Source organism: Hyperolius riggenbachi, chromosome 4 (genome assembly GCF_040937935.1).
Source record: "Hyperolius riggenbachi isolate aHypRig1 chromosome 4, aHypRig1.pri, whole genome shotgun sequence".
Classification (NCBI taxonomy): Eukaryota; Metazoa; Chordata; class Amphibia; order Anura; family Hyperoliidae; genus Hyperolius; species Hyperolius riggenbachi.
The window spans coordinates 54,502,079-54,516,044 of NC_090649.1; the positions used below are offsets into that span (position 1 = coordinate 54,502,079).

Below are 13,966 nucleotides of genomic sequence, written 5' to 3' on the forward strand. Positions count from 1 at the left end.
TCAGAAGCACACAGTGTATACACAACAGATAATGCTATTAAGTTGCATAGTTTGCCTGCTGACACAATTTAGCTCAGGAACTATGGAGACATGAGTACAGTTTATTCCCAGAAGAGACTATTTAAAAAGCCCTGCTTGGTAAAGTAATAGCTGATGTATACCGTGCAGATAGGAGATTTTCAGGTCATCACCTATCACTGCGGAATAGTCCTGATACTTTGAACAAATGTAAATTTGAAAATATGAGTTTTTATGTAAAAAAAAAAATTCCATTTGAATTGTATGATTTTTCGACAGAGTACACCTACAACCAATTTGAATGTAAGCATTATTTGACTATTGTCTTCTGAATCCCTTGTGTAATACTGTGCTGTATCCACGATTCAGAACCAGACTTTTCCTACCTGGATGCCTTAGCACCGTACCAGCCGCTGGCCATGAAATGTGTTTATTGTCCAATCGACACCAGACTCAACTTCATCCAAGTGACTAAACTGCTGAAAGAAGTTCAGGTAAGTCTACAAGCTCAGTGAAGCTGCTCCGCCCCATCCCCAAAATCAGCACAAAGAAAAATTCCGTCATGTTTGGTTAGTGCCACATGTGCGGCCATTTGTGCTGCCAAAACTAAGATCTGTGCTGCTTTCGTTTTTGAAGATAACAGCGATATGTTTTTTATCTCCGGATGATGAGATCACCCAGTGCATACATTTGAAATCGGCGGCAGTAGACTTGGGCGCAGGATACAGCCGGTATATGGCTGATCTTGCTTCTGCACAAGTCCGGGCCGTATTAATTAATATTCCCCCTCCAGGCCGCCATGGATAGTGGGGGAATTATATAATTCGGCTTCCAGCGATTGCTGGAGGCCAAATTATTGTGTTTTTTAAGCAACTTTGTCTCCGTCTTCTGACGGCGCCGACTTAACTCACTGAGCGCTGCTCAGTTGTGATTCCTATTATAGTCTGTGGTGGTGCCGGCTGCGCCCAAACCTAGCAGCGCCGAAAAGCACTGCTCCGCACCCAGTACCCCGTACAATAGCACAAAAACATGAAACCAGTATGGTTGGATAGTCCTGCATTTGTGCCCATTTGTACTTCAAAATCATTGTGGTATCTTTTTATATTTTTTGACATATTAATGTTTTTGTAAAGGTCAAAATTTCACCCAGGCAAACACTGTTGTACGGAGGCTGGGTGAATTTTTAAATTACACTTGTGCTCAAAAGTTTACATACCCTGGCAAAATTTATGATTTCTTAACCATTTTTTCAAAGAACATGAATGATGAGACGAAAACTTTTTGATTTCTTTCGTGGTTAGTGGTTGGTTGAAGCAATTTATTGCCAAAACTTTATAAAACATAATCACTATATGAAGTACCCAAATTATTCTAATCAAAAGTTTAAACACCCAGGTGATTTGGCCTGATAACATCCACTCAACTTGACACAAACAGCTTTGTGTTGCTTGTAATTAGAGGGTGTGTGTATTGTGTGTGTATAAAATGAGTTTCTGGACTCCTGACAGACTCTTGCTTCTAGTGCTGCACTGATATTTTTTTGGATTCTAAGTCATGGAGAAAGCAAAAGAAATGTCAAGGGATCTGCGGGAAAAGGTAGTTGAACTATAGAAAACAGGAAAGGGATATAAGACATTTTCCAAGGAACTGAGAATGCCAATCAGTAGTGTTCAAACTCTAATTAAGAAGTGGAAAACATGGGTTCTGTTGAAACCAGACCATGGTCAGGTAGACCTACTAAAATGTCAGCCACAACTGCTAGAAAAATAGTTTGGGATGCAAGAACGAACCCACAAATAACTTAAAGAAAACCTTTAACAAAAACCAGTTCCCCTGGGGGGTACTCACCTCGGGTGGGGGAAGCCTCCGGATCCTATCAAGGCTTCCCCCGTCCTCCTGTGTCCCACGGCGGTCTCGCTTGTCCCCTCCAAACAGTGGGGATGTAAATATTCACCTTCCCGGCTCCAGCGCAGACACAGTATCGGCTCTCCGCTCTGAGATAGACGAAAATAACTGATCGCTGTCGGTCCGCTCTACTGCACAGGCACAAGTCTCCTGTGCCTGTGTAGTAGAGCGGACCAGACAGAGATCGGCTATTTCCGCCTATCTCCATGCTGAGAGCTGCAACAGCTCCCCCGCTGGAGCCAGCGAAGGTAAATATATCAAGGCTTGTTGAGCAGGGATTGTGGGACGCTTCGGGGGAGCCAACGCTGGATTGCCTGCAGCTACAGGGATGGGGGAAGCCTCATTAGGACCCTGAGGCCTCTCCCTCCCGAGGTAAAGACCCCCCAGGGGAAATTTTTTTTTAGTACAGAGTCTCTTTAAGGGGAAATACAGAACTCTGTGGCAGTTTGAAGATACACAATAAGGAGGCACTTGAAGAAGGGTGGGCTGCATCAAGTTGCCCGAAGAAAGCCATTACTACGCAAATATGCCAAACAGCACTGAGACATGCTTCAAACCTTCTGGCACAAAGTCATTTATAGTAATGAGACTAAAATTGAACTTTTTGGCCACAGCCATAAATGTTACATTTGGAGAGGAGTCAACAAGGTCTATGATGAAATGGACACCATTCCTACTGTGAAACATGGTGGTGAATCGCTGATGTTTTGGGTATGTATGAGCTACAAAGACACAGGAAATTTGGTCAGAATTCTTTGGTAATATGAATGCTGTAAGTTAGCAAAAAATACTAGAGGAAAATTTGCACTCATCAGTCAGGAAGTTGAGCATGGGACAAACTTGGACATTCCAACAAGACAATGATCCGAAACACAAGGCCAAGTCGACCTATCATTCGAAACAGCAACATAAAGCGAAGCCACTCTGGGCAGACCTGAACGGGGAGGGGGGGATTGGCGCAGTCAAGTGTAGGGGTCGGTCTCCTCATGCCCACTGCTACCCTGTTCTCCGGTGTCCTCCGTTACTCTGTACTGACCCTTTGAAGCTACTTCCTGGTAGGGAGGGTCAATGAAGACTGCACAGGCACTGCCCGGCCGGCAACCTTGATCACGTAGCCCGGAGCACTCTGCGCATGTGTATTATACCACAAATATGTAGGGTCCAGGGTCATTTGGGTAGTTTGTGTAGTGATTATGATCTAAAAAAGGGTAAACACAGTTGTTTGACAATAAATTGTATCAGAGCCCACTAGGTGGTTGCAGTCATCTGCTAGTGACTGGCACGTCAGATTAGGTGGAGTCGGACCAAACCGGGTCATTGCCTTCTATAATTTGTTGTACCTTGTTTGTCCTGCAGCCTGTGCATGTAGTCTGTCCGGAGCAGTACACCCAGCCTCCCGCCTCTCAGTCTCACCGTTCAGATCTAATGATTGATTGCCAACCTCCCCCTATGTCTTACCGACGTGCCGAGGTGCTTACCCTTCCTTTCAAGAGGCGGTATGAGAAGATAGAGATCATGCCGGAGGTGAGTGTCACATCATCTTAGTTTTTAAAGAGGAACTTAAAAGGATACCCGAAGTGACCTGTGACATTATGAGATAGACATGTGTATGTAATGTAAGAAATTCCCCTTTTTACCTCTTTCTTGCTCTCAAAAGCCATTTTCTGCTAGGAAAGTGTTTTACAGTTGGAATTTCTTATCAGTGAGGGTCACACTGTAGTCACTTCCTGTCAGAGTCAGGACTGAGTCAGCCACTTACATACCTGATATTTAACTGTTTCAGGCAGAGAAAGAAAAAAAGGAACACAGCATAGTTTTTGTGTGCTAGGCACTGTACATACACATGTCTATCTCATCATGTCACATGTCACTTCGGGTATCCTTTAACCCAGGATTGAACTTTATCCCAAGCGAAATCTTTACCTTTTCTCAAATAGATCATCAGAGACATCTGTATAGCTTATGTTGTAAAACCCCTCCCACAGTGTGATGTCACCGCCATGGCACTGACAGTTTCCTGTCTGTGAACCTTTTTTGCATTGTGGGAAATAACAGCTATGTAATAATAATAATTGGTTCTTTTAGCTTTTCAGAAAAGGAAACTGAGCTCACTTTTCTGTTCTATTCTCGTTGTCTTCATGAGAGCAGTATTTTCTTTTTATCAATGTTTCTTATCACACTGTTACCTTCTTTTTGTTGTTTTGTGTAGTTAGCTGAGTCTTTGGTGCCGATGGAGATTAAACCTGGCATTTCCTTGGCAACTGTTTCCGCCGTTCTGTATTCGAAAGATAACAAACACGTCCTGCAGGTGAGTGACGGAGGCCAGAGGTGGAAGCTCTGTTATTGTCTCCTCTGTAATAAGCGGATTACCTGGAATGTCAAGTTATAACCATGCACAGTAAGCTGCCTCTGCGAGTTCACAGTCATCCCTCTGTCTTTAAAGAAAACCTGAACTGAAAATTAAAAGTCAAAATAAGCATACACAAGTCATACTTACCTTCCATGTAGTCTACTCCTCAGTGTCTTTTTCCTCTCCCGCGTCCTGTTTGTTCACTGTGATCAAGGGAATTTTCCGTTCTCCATTTTGAAAATGGCCATTACCCATAACAGCTTTCTGGTCAGCACACAGTTAAACTGTAACATCGCCCACTTGAGCCATAGGGAAACATGGACATTACCTGGTACATCAGTTTTCCTCTCAGCTATAACTGACAGCAACTGATATTTTACTGACAGCAACTGATATATTTCAGATCTGACAAAATATTGTCAGAACTGGAAGGGATTATTGTCAGAAGAAAATGGTGAGCTTCTGAGAGGAACTGATAGCAAGGTAACTATGTAATGTTCATTTGAAGTTACCTCATGTGTTTATTTTAAATATTTTTACTCAGCACAGGTTCTCTTTAAAGGGCTCAGCCACACTGTGAGTGGTTCCCTGCACTGGTGCTTTATAGTGGTAGAATACTCTAACCTCTATTATTATTATTTCATATTTATATAGCGCCAACATCTTCTGCAGCACTGTACAGAGTATATAATCATGTCACTGACTGTCCTCAGAGGCGCTCACAATCTAATCCCTACCATGTTTTTGGGATGGGGGAGGAAACTGGAATGCCTACAGGAAACCCACGCAGACACGGGGAGAACATACAAACTCCATGCAGGTAGTGCCCTGGCTGGGATTCAAACCACGGACCTGGCGCTGTAAGGCGAGACCACTATCCACTACCCCGCCATGCTGATCACCTCTGGAACACAGCTACCCACACATAACCCTTCTCTGGAGCCTATATGATTATATTGTTTATCCAGAGAGGAGGTTAGGTGTGGTTGACTGTTCCAGTGAAGGGGTTAGGCTTGGGTGGCTGTATTTGAGAGAATATGGGAATTTGCTTCCAGAGGAGGGGTTAGGGTGTGGGTGGATGTGTTCCAGAGAAGAGGTTAGGCATGGATGGCTGTGTTCCAGAGAAAGGGTTGGCATGAGCAGGCCCACCTCTAGACTTTTTTTGCTGCCTGGGGCAAACGTGAGGATGCCCCCCCTCCCCTCTGATTTGGAGCAATCGCACAGCACCAGAAAATTTTCAGCCACAGTATAGGTAGGTACATAGCCAGGTATAGGTGCCCCCAGTATAGCTGCCCCAGTATAGGTAGTATAGCTGCCAGGGCTGTGGAGTTGGAGCAATTTTTGGGTACTTGAAGTCGAAATCCGGGAATAATGCACCGACTCCTAATGAATTTAAACTGTAATTAAAATAGAAAATATGATAAAATGTTCTATTTCTCAGATAATAGTCATCATAAATAATTTATACATACAGTAATAGCTGTGCTTAGTCCACAAAAATGAAAGAAACCAATCAAAAAATAGTTACTTGTGCTGCTTCAATAAAGCAGTCCCCGTATTTTTAAAGTCAGATATACACATCTGATTGTGACTGTATATATGATGTGTACACAGGAATCTCTTATATATATACTAAATAACATCTATGCTGTAAGAATAAAGCCTGATGTGTAGCTGTGTCACTAATAGAGATGGTCAATGAGATGGAAATAATTCTGCGCTGATGCTAATTTATGCAAATGTACTCTTTGCTCATGTAATCAAATAATTTGATATGTTGTTAAAATTTGGTTCGATGACTACTAATTAAAGGGTACCTGAGACGAATGAAAACAAAAGTTTTATACATACCTGGGGCTTCCTCCAGCCCCCTTCAGGCCAATCAGTCCCTCGCTGTCCTCCTCCACCACCTGGATCTTCTGCTATGAGTCCAGGTACTTGAGCCAGTCAGGCGTAGTGCGCATGCACACACTCCGTCGCCGGGAGCGTACTACACCTGCGCAGCACTGTTGCGCAGGTGCAGAATGTTCCTGGCTGTGGGAGCGGCATGCGGCCGGACTGCGCTGACTGGCTGAATTACCAGGACTCATAGCAGAAGATCCAGGTGGCGGAGGTGGACAGCGAGGGACTGATTAGCCTGAAGGGGGCTGGAGGAAGCCCCAGGTATGTATAAAACTTTAATTTCATCTGTCTCAGGAATCCACTGAGAATGCTGTGCACATTGAACACAGAGGTGTTGTCTATCACCCATAAACCTGGTTCAGATTGTACATGAAGAATGTGTAATAAAGGAAGAATCTCCTCATTCTCCTGCAGAGTACCTGCACATCATTCTTACATGTACCCACACTTACATTGCCTAGGGCCTGATCCATGTTCAGATGTGTAATAGAGGAGGGATCCCCTCATTCTCCTGCAGAGTACCTGCACATCATTCTTACATGTACCCACAGTTATATTGCCTAGGCCCTGATCCATGTTCAGATGTGTAATAGAGGAGGGATCCCCTCATTCTCCTGCAGAGTACCTGCACATCATTTTTACATGTACCCACAGTTATATTGCCTAGCCCCTGATCCATGTTCAGATGTGTAATAGAGGAGGGATCCCCTCATTCTCCTGCAGAGTACCTGCACATCATTCTTACATGTACCCACAGTTATATTGCCTAGCCCCTGATCCATGTTCAGATGTGTAATAGAGGAGGAATCTCCTCATTCCCCTGCAGAGTACCTGCACATCATTCTTACATGTACCCACAGTTACATTGCCTAGGGCCTGATAGATGTTCTTTGTTCCGGTCTTTATCTTTTACAAGTACTCTTACGCGAACACTGGGACCAAAATAATCCCTATTTACCCCTCCACCTTTGGAGGGGTGAATAGGGATTGTTTTGATCCCAGTGTTTGCGTTGCTATATGTAAAAAAACACAAGGGGAGAATGGAGCGCTCCAATAGTGCGTTAACTCCTTTTTTAATATCAATGACACACAATAAAGTTACACTTACACTATACGTGCAAGTAAAGCACGTGTATGAGGCCGCCAGCGAGTCCTCTCCAACTCCTGAGCCTGGCCAGGGCTAACAGGGACCATCCGAGATGGTGAAGGGTTCGGGGGGACAACCGCCAGCTGGGTCTCATCACGGTGAGCTGTGTGACGTCACTACCTGGTAGTGACGTCAGACGTGGCCCACTGTGGGCGGCATTGAAGAAAGAGGAGACTTGTGGGACGTCACGCACGCTGCCCTCCGACACCTGGAACGCAAGGAGGAGGTGAGTTGATTACTCCCTGCCCGCTGCTGCCGCAATTACTTTCATGCTGCGATAATAGCTAGAGGGGGAGTGCACACGGGGGACACAGGTGAGGGAGGGGGGGTCTGACCCCCCCCCCCTTCCTGGCTGCTTTCCCTGCCCCCCCCCCTTTCATGGCCAAGCGGGCGGCTGGCAGGCCAGGCACACTTCCTGGTCCTGCTTGGCACCTATACCCCCCCCCCCCCCCCCCTCCAGGCTTCCACCGCCTGGAGAAGACACCTCACTTGGCATCATTAGTGGAACAGGCCTGGTTATGGGTGGCTGTGTTTCAGAAAAGGGGTAGGTGGCTGTGTTCTACTGAAGGGGTTAGCATTGGCTGGTTGTTTTCAAGAGAATAGTGGAATTTGCTTCCAAAGGAGGGGTTAGATGTGGGATGACCGTGCAGGCAGAAATTGCATTTAGTTATATGGTAAATATGCAGAGAGATTGGTAAATATACAGTTCATTGGGTAGCAATTGGAACTGTCTAATTTTTTTATTTTTTTTTGCTGTGCAATTAAAGCGGTAGTGAACTCAGAATTTCCTCTCTGCTCTAAAACATACACAACAGCATAATAACCTTTAAAGTAAACCAGAGATCAGTAAATACAAAGTATCGATACTTACCCAGCCGCATAACCATGTGCGAATCCCTCGCCGTCCTCCTGCGATCTGCCGTTCAGCCGCGGAGGAAGCCCCGGTTAAGTATCGATACTTTGTATTTACTGATCTTTAGGACTCTTTAAAGAAAAACATTTCATTATTACAGCTGATACAAATCCTGCAATACATTTGCATTGTGTTTACTTCCTGCTTTCATGGAAGCAGACATATTGTTAACAACTTTTGTTTACAAATGAGCTGCTCTGCCATGGCAGTCAGCTGACACAGTTGAGGGATCAAATTACAACTTGTGATTAGTCACAGATGAGGGGGAATTAGACAGGCTAAACACTCTAAATACATACAGGGTGCATTTCTCTCTGTTTTCCTTCTGTCCTGTGCAAGAGTTCAGGTCCAGTTTAAATCTACATTCTGCTTTCAATGACCGATAGTTACAAAGTAAGCTTTTCTAGGGATTACTGTAAATGTGGCTGTAAATTTGCCCATGTGGCAGTAAATAGAAAAAGATGTTTTCTCCAACAGTCCATTCTACTAACAGAGCAAACTATGTAAAATACTCGCTACCCCCTCTCCATAGAGTGCCACCAAGTGGCAAGAAGTGATATGATCTGAACTGGGCCTCTTTATTCTCCCATTCAGCCTCCTCCAAAGACAGTGCTGAATCCAACCGGCAAGAAGAGGAAGCGAGTGGCGGAGGAGAGTCCGGAGACCCAGCCCTTCAAGGCTGTTTTGAGTGGCACCATCCCTGTGGAGCAGTTTGTACAGACTTTAGAAAAGGTGAGTATAACATGATCTCTTGGTCAGAATCATGGGGTCTGCCCCCCCCCCCCTCCTTCCAGCTCCCGCTACCACCACTACCTCCTTCTCCTCTCCATTTCCAAAAAATATTGCCATCATACCTCTCCCCATTCCAAGATGTAATCCAGTGAGTAGACAGAGGCGCTTAATTTGAATCCTTGTGCAGATTGTTTGATACTCCTCCCTATATTGCCTGATGAAGCCGGGTTGAACCTGCGAAACGCGTTGCATTTCTTTTTGGAGTTCCTAATAAATGTGTTTGACTGTCTAAATCGCAGTCGTTGTCGTGTCTGCTTGAGGGAGGTAAGACCACCACTTCCTCCTTCAATTTTGCCATTTAAGTTGGTTTTTAAGCTCATTTAATCTAATCTTATACTTTTGGCGCCTCTGTTCATTGTATACAATGTAATCCAGTAAGTTCCTCTCCCTTTTCTATTCTGAGAAGTATACTCACCTTATCTTCTCTCTATGCCACACCAATAAATTTTCACATCTTATCACCCTAATTCCAAGAAAATCCCACTTCATGCTCCTCCTTTCCATACCCCCAAAAATATTCTGTATAATCCTCCCTGTCTCCTATGCCAGATATTGTGCTCCATTGTCCTCACTTTACCGAGAATTACTTCTGCTTAATTCTACCTATTTCAAATTCCAGTAATTGCAAAAAATATATCCGCCCTCTTCCTTTTCCCCTCCCATTGCCATTAATATCCTCTTCTGCTTTTCCCCTCTGAACTGCAATTCATATCCCTGCCTCAGGCTTTTCCCCTCCCATTGCAAGTATTATACCCGCCTCCTGCTTTTCTCCCTCCCGTTGCAAGTAATGTCACCGCCTCCTGCTTTTCTCCCTCCCATTGCAACTAATATCCCCACGTCCTGCTTTTCCCCTCCCATTGCAAGTATTATCTCTGCGTCCTGCTTTCCTCCCATTGCAAGTATTATACCCGCCTCCTGCTTTCCTCCCATTGCAAGTAATATCCCCACCACCTGCTTCCCTCCCATTGTAAGTAAAGTCTCCGCCTCCTTTACCCCTCCTATTGCAAGTATTATACCCGCCTCCTGCTTTCCTCCCATTGCAAGTAATATCCCCACCACCTACTTCCCTCCCATTGTAAGTAAAGTCTCCGCCTCCTTTACCCCTCCTATTGCAAGTATTATACCCGCCTCCTGCTTTCCTCCTATTGCAAGTAATATCCCCACCACCTACTTCCCTCCCATTGTAAGTAAAGTCTCCGCCTCCTTTACCCCTCCCATTGCAAGTATACCCGCCTCCTGCTTTCCTCCCATTGCAAGTAATATCCCCACCACCTGCTTCCCTCCCATTGCAAGTAATATCCCTGCCTCCTGCTTCCATCCCATTGCAATTATTATACTCGCCACCTGCTTTCCTCCCATTGCAAGTAATATCCCTGCCTCCTCCTTTCCACCCATTGTAAGTAATATCTCTGCCTCTTGCTTTTCCCCTCCATTGTGGTCGGATATTAGAAGATCCACTTTTGGGCCCCTTTTTTTTGACAAAAAGTATATTTAGGATTTTGTTCTGCTGCTATTACATGAATGACTTTTGGGGTGGCAGAATGTAAAACTTTTTCCAATAGTGATTCATTAAGGTTCTAGTTAGATAGTGAGTTATAGTGATAATCCTGTTAAGGTGGCCATACATTGTTACATGTCCACCAGATTTGGCCTACTGATAGATCCCTCTCTGATCAGACCTGATCTATTACCTGCCACACCTATGCACAGAGATTTCTAAAAGCTGTTAGACATCAGAGGAACCGCCTCTGCCTTCGGGCCCCCCCCCCCCCCAGGTCTCCCCCATGAAATATGTACCCCCTGGCCGTGTGTGTCCTGTGTCCTCATCCATTGCTCCGTGGGGGCACCTGTTACCTCTTGACCCTGCCATATGTGCTGACGTCACATACATGCTGCGGGGTTACATGGTACAGTAGCCCCTGGCGGCAATGGAAGAGGTCACAGGAGGAAGTGAACCATAGGACAGGTGAGCTGACACCACTCACCTGGGGGTACACATTTTACATAGGGGGAGACCGTCCGGAGGTCCAACTGTCATTGGGAAATCCAACACGCTCCCGCAACAAATGGCCGCAAATCAATTCAAATGATGATTGGGTGGCCACATTGGAGCATTTTAGGGTCTAAAAGCGGTGCATTTTTATATTTTTTGCACATTTTTAGACCCATAAACGGAAAAATCATGCTGCTAGAGAGAGCTGCAGCAGCCCAGCACTTACCTCCATCCTGGGATGCAGTGCTGTAATTCTCCCTCCGTCCTCCGGGTGGCACTGTAACACTTTAGTGCAGCAGTTCTCAAACTTTTTTTTGTCAAAGGCACCTTTGAGGGCTTTAAAATATGTGTCAAGGCACTCCGCGGCAAAAACAACTACCAAAATGCCTTTATGACCGTTATTAGGCACCACTCCCCTCCCTCCAAGTAGCTAGTGATGCTTATTGGCAGCATCCCCCTCCAAGTAGTCCCCCCCCCCCACACACACACACACACACTCCAAATAGTCAGTGACCGACCCCGATTATTCTGATGTAACTTCAACCATAGCTGCCGGGACTAAAGGTTAACTGTCGGGTAATGCAGCCGCATTGTATATGAATGATTGGTTACATTACCTGACAGCAATGCACAAAGGATTTGAATGCATGCTGAGGCACCCCTGGGATGTGCTCAAGGCACACCAGGGTGCCACGGTACCCAGTTTGAGAACCCCATCTGTAGTGATATCGCTGTCTGTCATCATGACCAGGGCTATGGAGTCAGTACAAAAATAATCCGACTCCTCCGTTTATGAAGCCTCCAACTCGGACTCCAGGTACCTAAAATGGCTCCGACTCCATAGTCAAATACTTACCGGGGCTAATGATTTGGTACAAACTTCATCCGACTCTGACTCCTCCGTTTTTGAAACCACCGACTCCAACTTTTACTCCAGGTACCCAAAATTGCTCAGACGGCTCTAACTCCGACTCCACAGCCCTGATCATGGCGACAAAACGGCAATCTAACCTAAAGCATCCAGAGCTTTCGAGAACCGGAAGAAGAATGGCTGCCGGTGTCTGGATCCCGGGGAGGTGAGTTGAAATGCCGGCTGCTGGCTCTGCATACCTTCCAGCGGCTACCCCGAGTCATCCTCAATATTCCCTATCCTGACTTCTTTTTTTTCTCCCCGAGCCTGGGGATTACCACCGGGGAGGTTAATATCTGCCAGATTTGATCATTATTATCGAATTGTCCAGATATCCATGCCGCAAATTGAGTACTGTAATGTATGGGCACCTTCAGTCTTATGTGATTTTCTGACTGCTCTCTGTAACCGCAGCATGGATTCAGCGATGTGAAGATAGAGGACACAGCAAAGGGTCACATCATCCACCTGCAGGAAGCCGACACCCTCATCCAGTTTGAGGAAGACTCCACCCACATCATCTGTGAGCACGACGAGCGTCTCAGGACGCGACTGAGGGACCTGGTGCTGAAATTCCTGCAGAAATTTTAGCTCAAGTTGTTATTTCGGACCTCTGAATAGCTGAGGAGTGAGATCGGCAGGACTGTAAGCTGTATTCTCATGTTTGGTCTCAAGAGGGCGCTCTCACACCACTGAAAAGACATTCTTCGTAGTAACTACTGAATAATGGTAGAAGAAGAGAACCTCTTAGGGCTCTTTCACACTAGGAGCTGTTCCGTGAGTTTTGACGGATCGCTCCTAGGATGTGGTAAGCGGGGTAACCTGAAAGTCTAATGACTTTCATGTTACTGTTCACATTAGACAAAGCGTTCCAGAGTGTTACATTGCAACGCATCTGGGACCTTTTAATTCTCTGGCGCAATTGTTTTCCCGTTGGGTGTATTTAAACTAGCACCGATGATATGCGTCGAACCGCAACTTCCCGACGTCATACCGTGAATCATAACGCGTGCACGAAATTGGGATCGTGCACCCGTTAGCTAGTGTAAAAGAGCCCTTCGGCTGCTTCTCCACTTGCCGTTTTTCCGATCGCAACAGAATCGCGGTACCCACTTTCCATCAGCGTGTTTCAATTTTTCGTGATTCGCAATCGTCGGGCTGCACGATTTTTGATGCAATTGCGCTCCGTTTCCACGCAGTGAGTGGAAAATGTAGCTTGCGTGATCGCAGAGCGATTTTTTTGTGCGTTCGCGCTTTCTAGTGGAAAAGCAGCCTTATGTAAATGTGCTGAACTGCACAGCTCTGTGTATTTACATTTTTTTGTTTATTTTTTGTATCTCGAAACAAATGCTCAATATTTGAAATATAAATATATTCTTTAATATTACGAATTACGGAAGACTTTTAAATTTGTTTTGTAGCCCTTAAAAAAAGAGGAGGCCGTATTTTACCCACGGGACACCTGGTAGTGGCAGAATTTTGTACCGAAAATTACAGGAACAGCTGGGAACCACGGATGAGCAAAGTCATTCCACCGGCAAGCAAATCTACACTAACCCAGAGATGGAATTAAAGTGCACCTGAATTTAATTTATTATTATTATACTTTAGTATTTATATTTACAGAGTATATTTTCTTATCACTCAACTGTCCCTCAGAGGAGCTTACAATCTAATCCCTGCGATAATCATAGTCTAATGTTCTATCATATTAATATGTATTTATATAGCCCTGACATCTCCTGCAGCACATTACAGAGTACACAGTCATGTCACTGACTGTCCTCATAGGAGCTCACAATCTAATCCTACCATAGTCATAGTGTAATGTCCTACCAAATTATTATGTATTTATATAGCCCGGACATCTCCTGCAGCGCTGTACAGAGTACACAGTCATGTCACTGACTGTCCTCATAGGAGCTCACAATCTAATCCTACCATAGTCATAGTCTAATGTCCTACCATATTATTATTATGTATTTATATAGCACTGACATCTTCCGCAGCGATGTACAGAGTACATAGTCATGTCA

General features: G+C 45.1%; 1 protein-coding gene across 1 annotated transcript in view; it reads left to right on the forward strand.

The window, feature by feature from the left end:
• Nucleotides 1-13,520, forward strand: part of INTS9 (integrator complex subunit 9) — an 81,083-nt gene extending 67,563 nt beyond the window's left edge. Inside the window, exons 13-17 of the mRNA XM_068280048.1 lie at nucleotides 388-512; nucleotides 3,280-3,447; nucleotides 4,133-4,231; nucleotides 8,830-8,967; nucleotides 12,345-13,520. Coding sequence (XP_068136149.1) covers nucleotides 388-512; nucleotides 3,280-3,447; nucleotides 4,133-4,231; nucleotides 8,830-8,967; nucleotides 12,345-12,521 — 707 coding nt within the window. The 3' untranslated portion in view covers nucleotides 12,522-13,520. The remainder of the gene's footprint in view (nucleotides 1-387; nucleotides 513-3,279; nucleotides 3,448-4,132; nucleotides 4,232-8,829; nucleotides 8,968-12,344) is intronic.
• The last annotated feature ends 446 nt before the right edge of the window (nucleotides 13,521-13,966 follow it).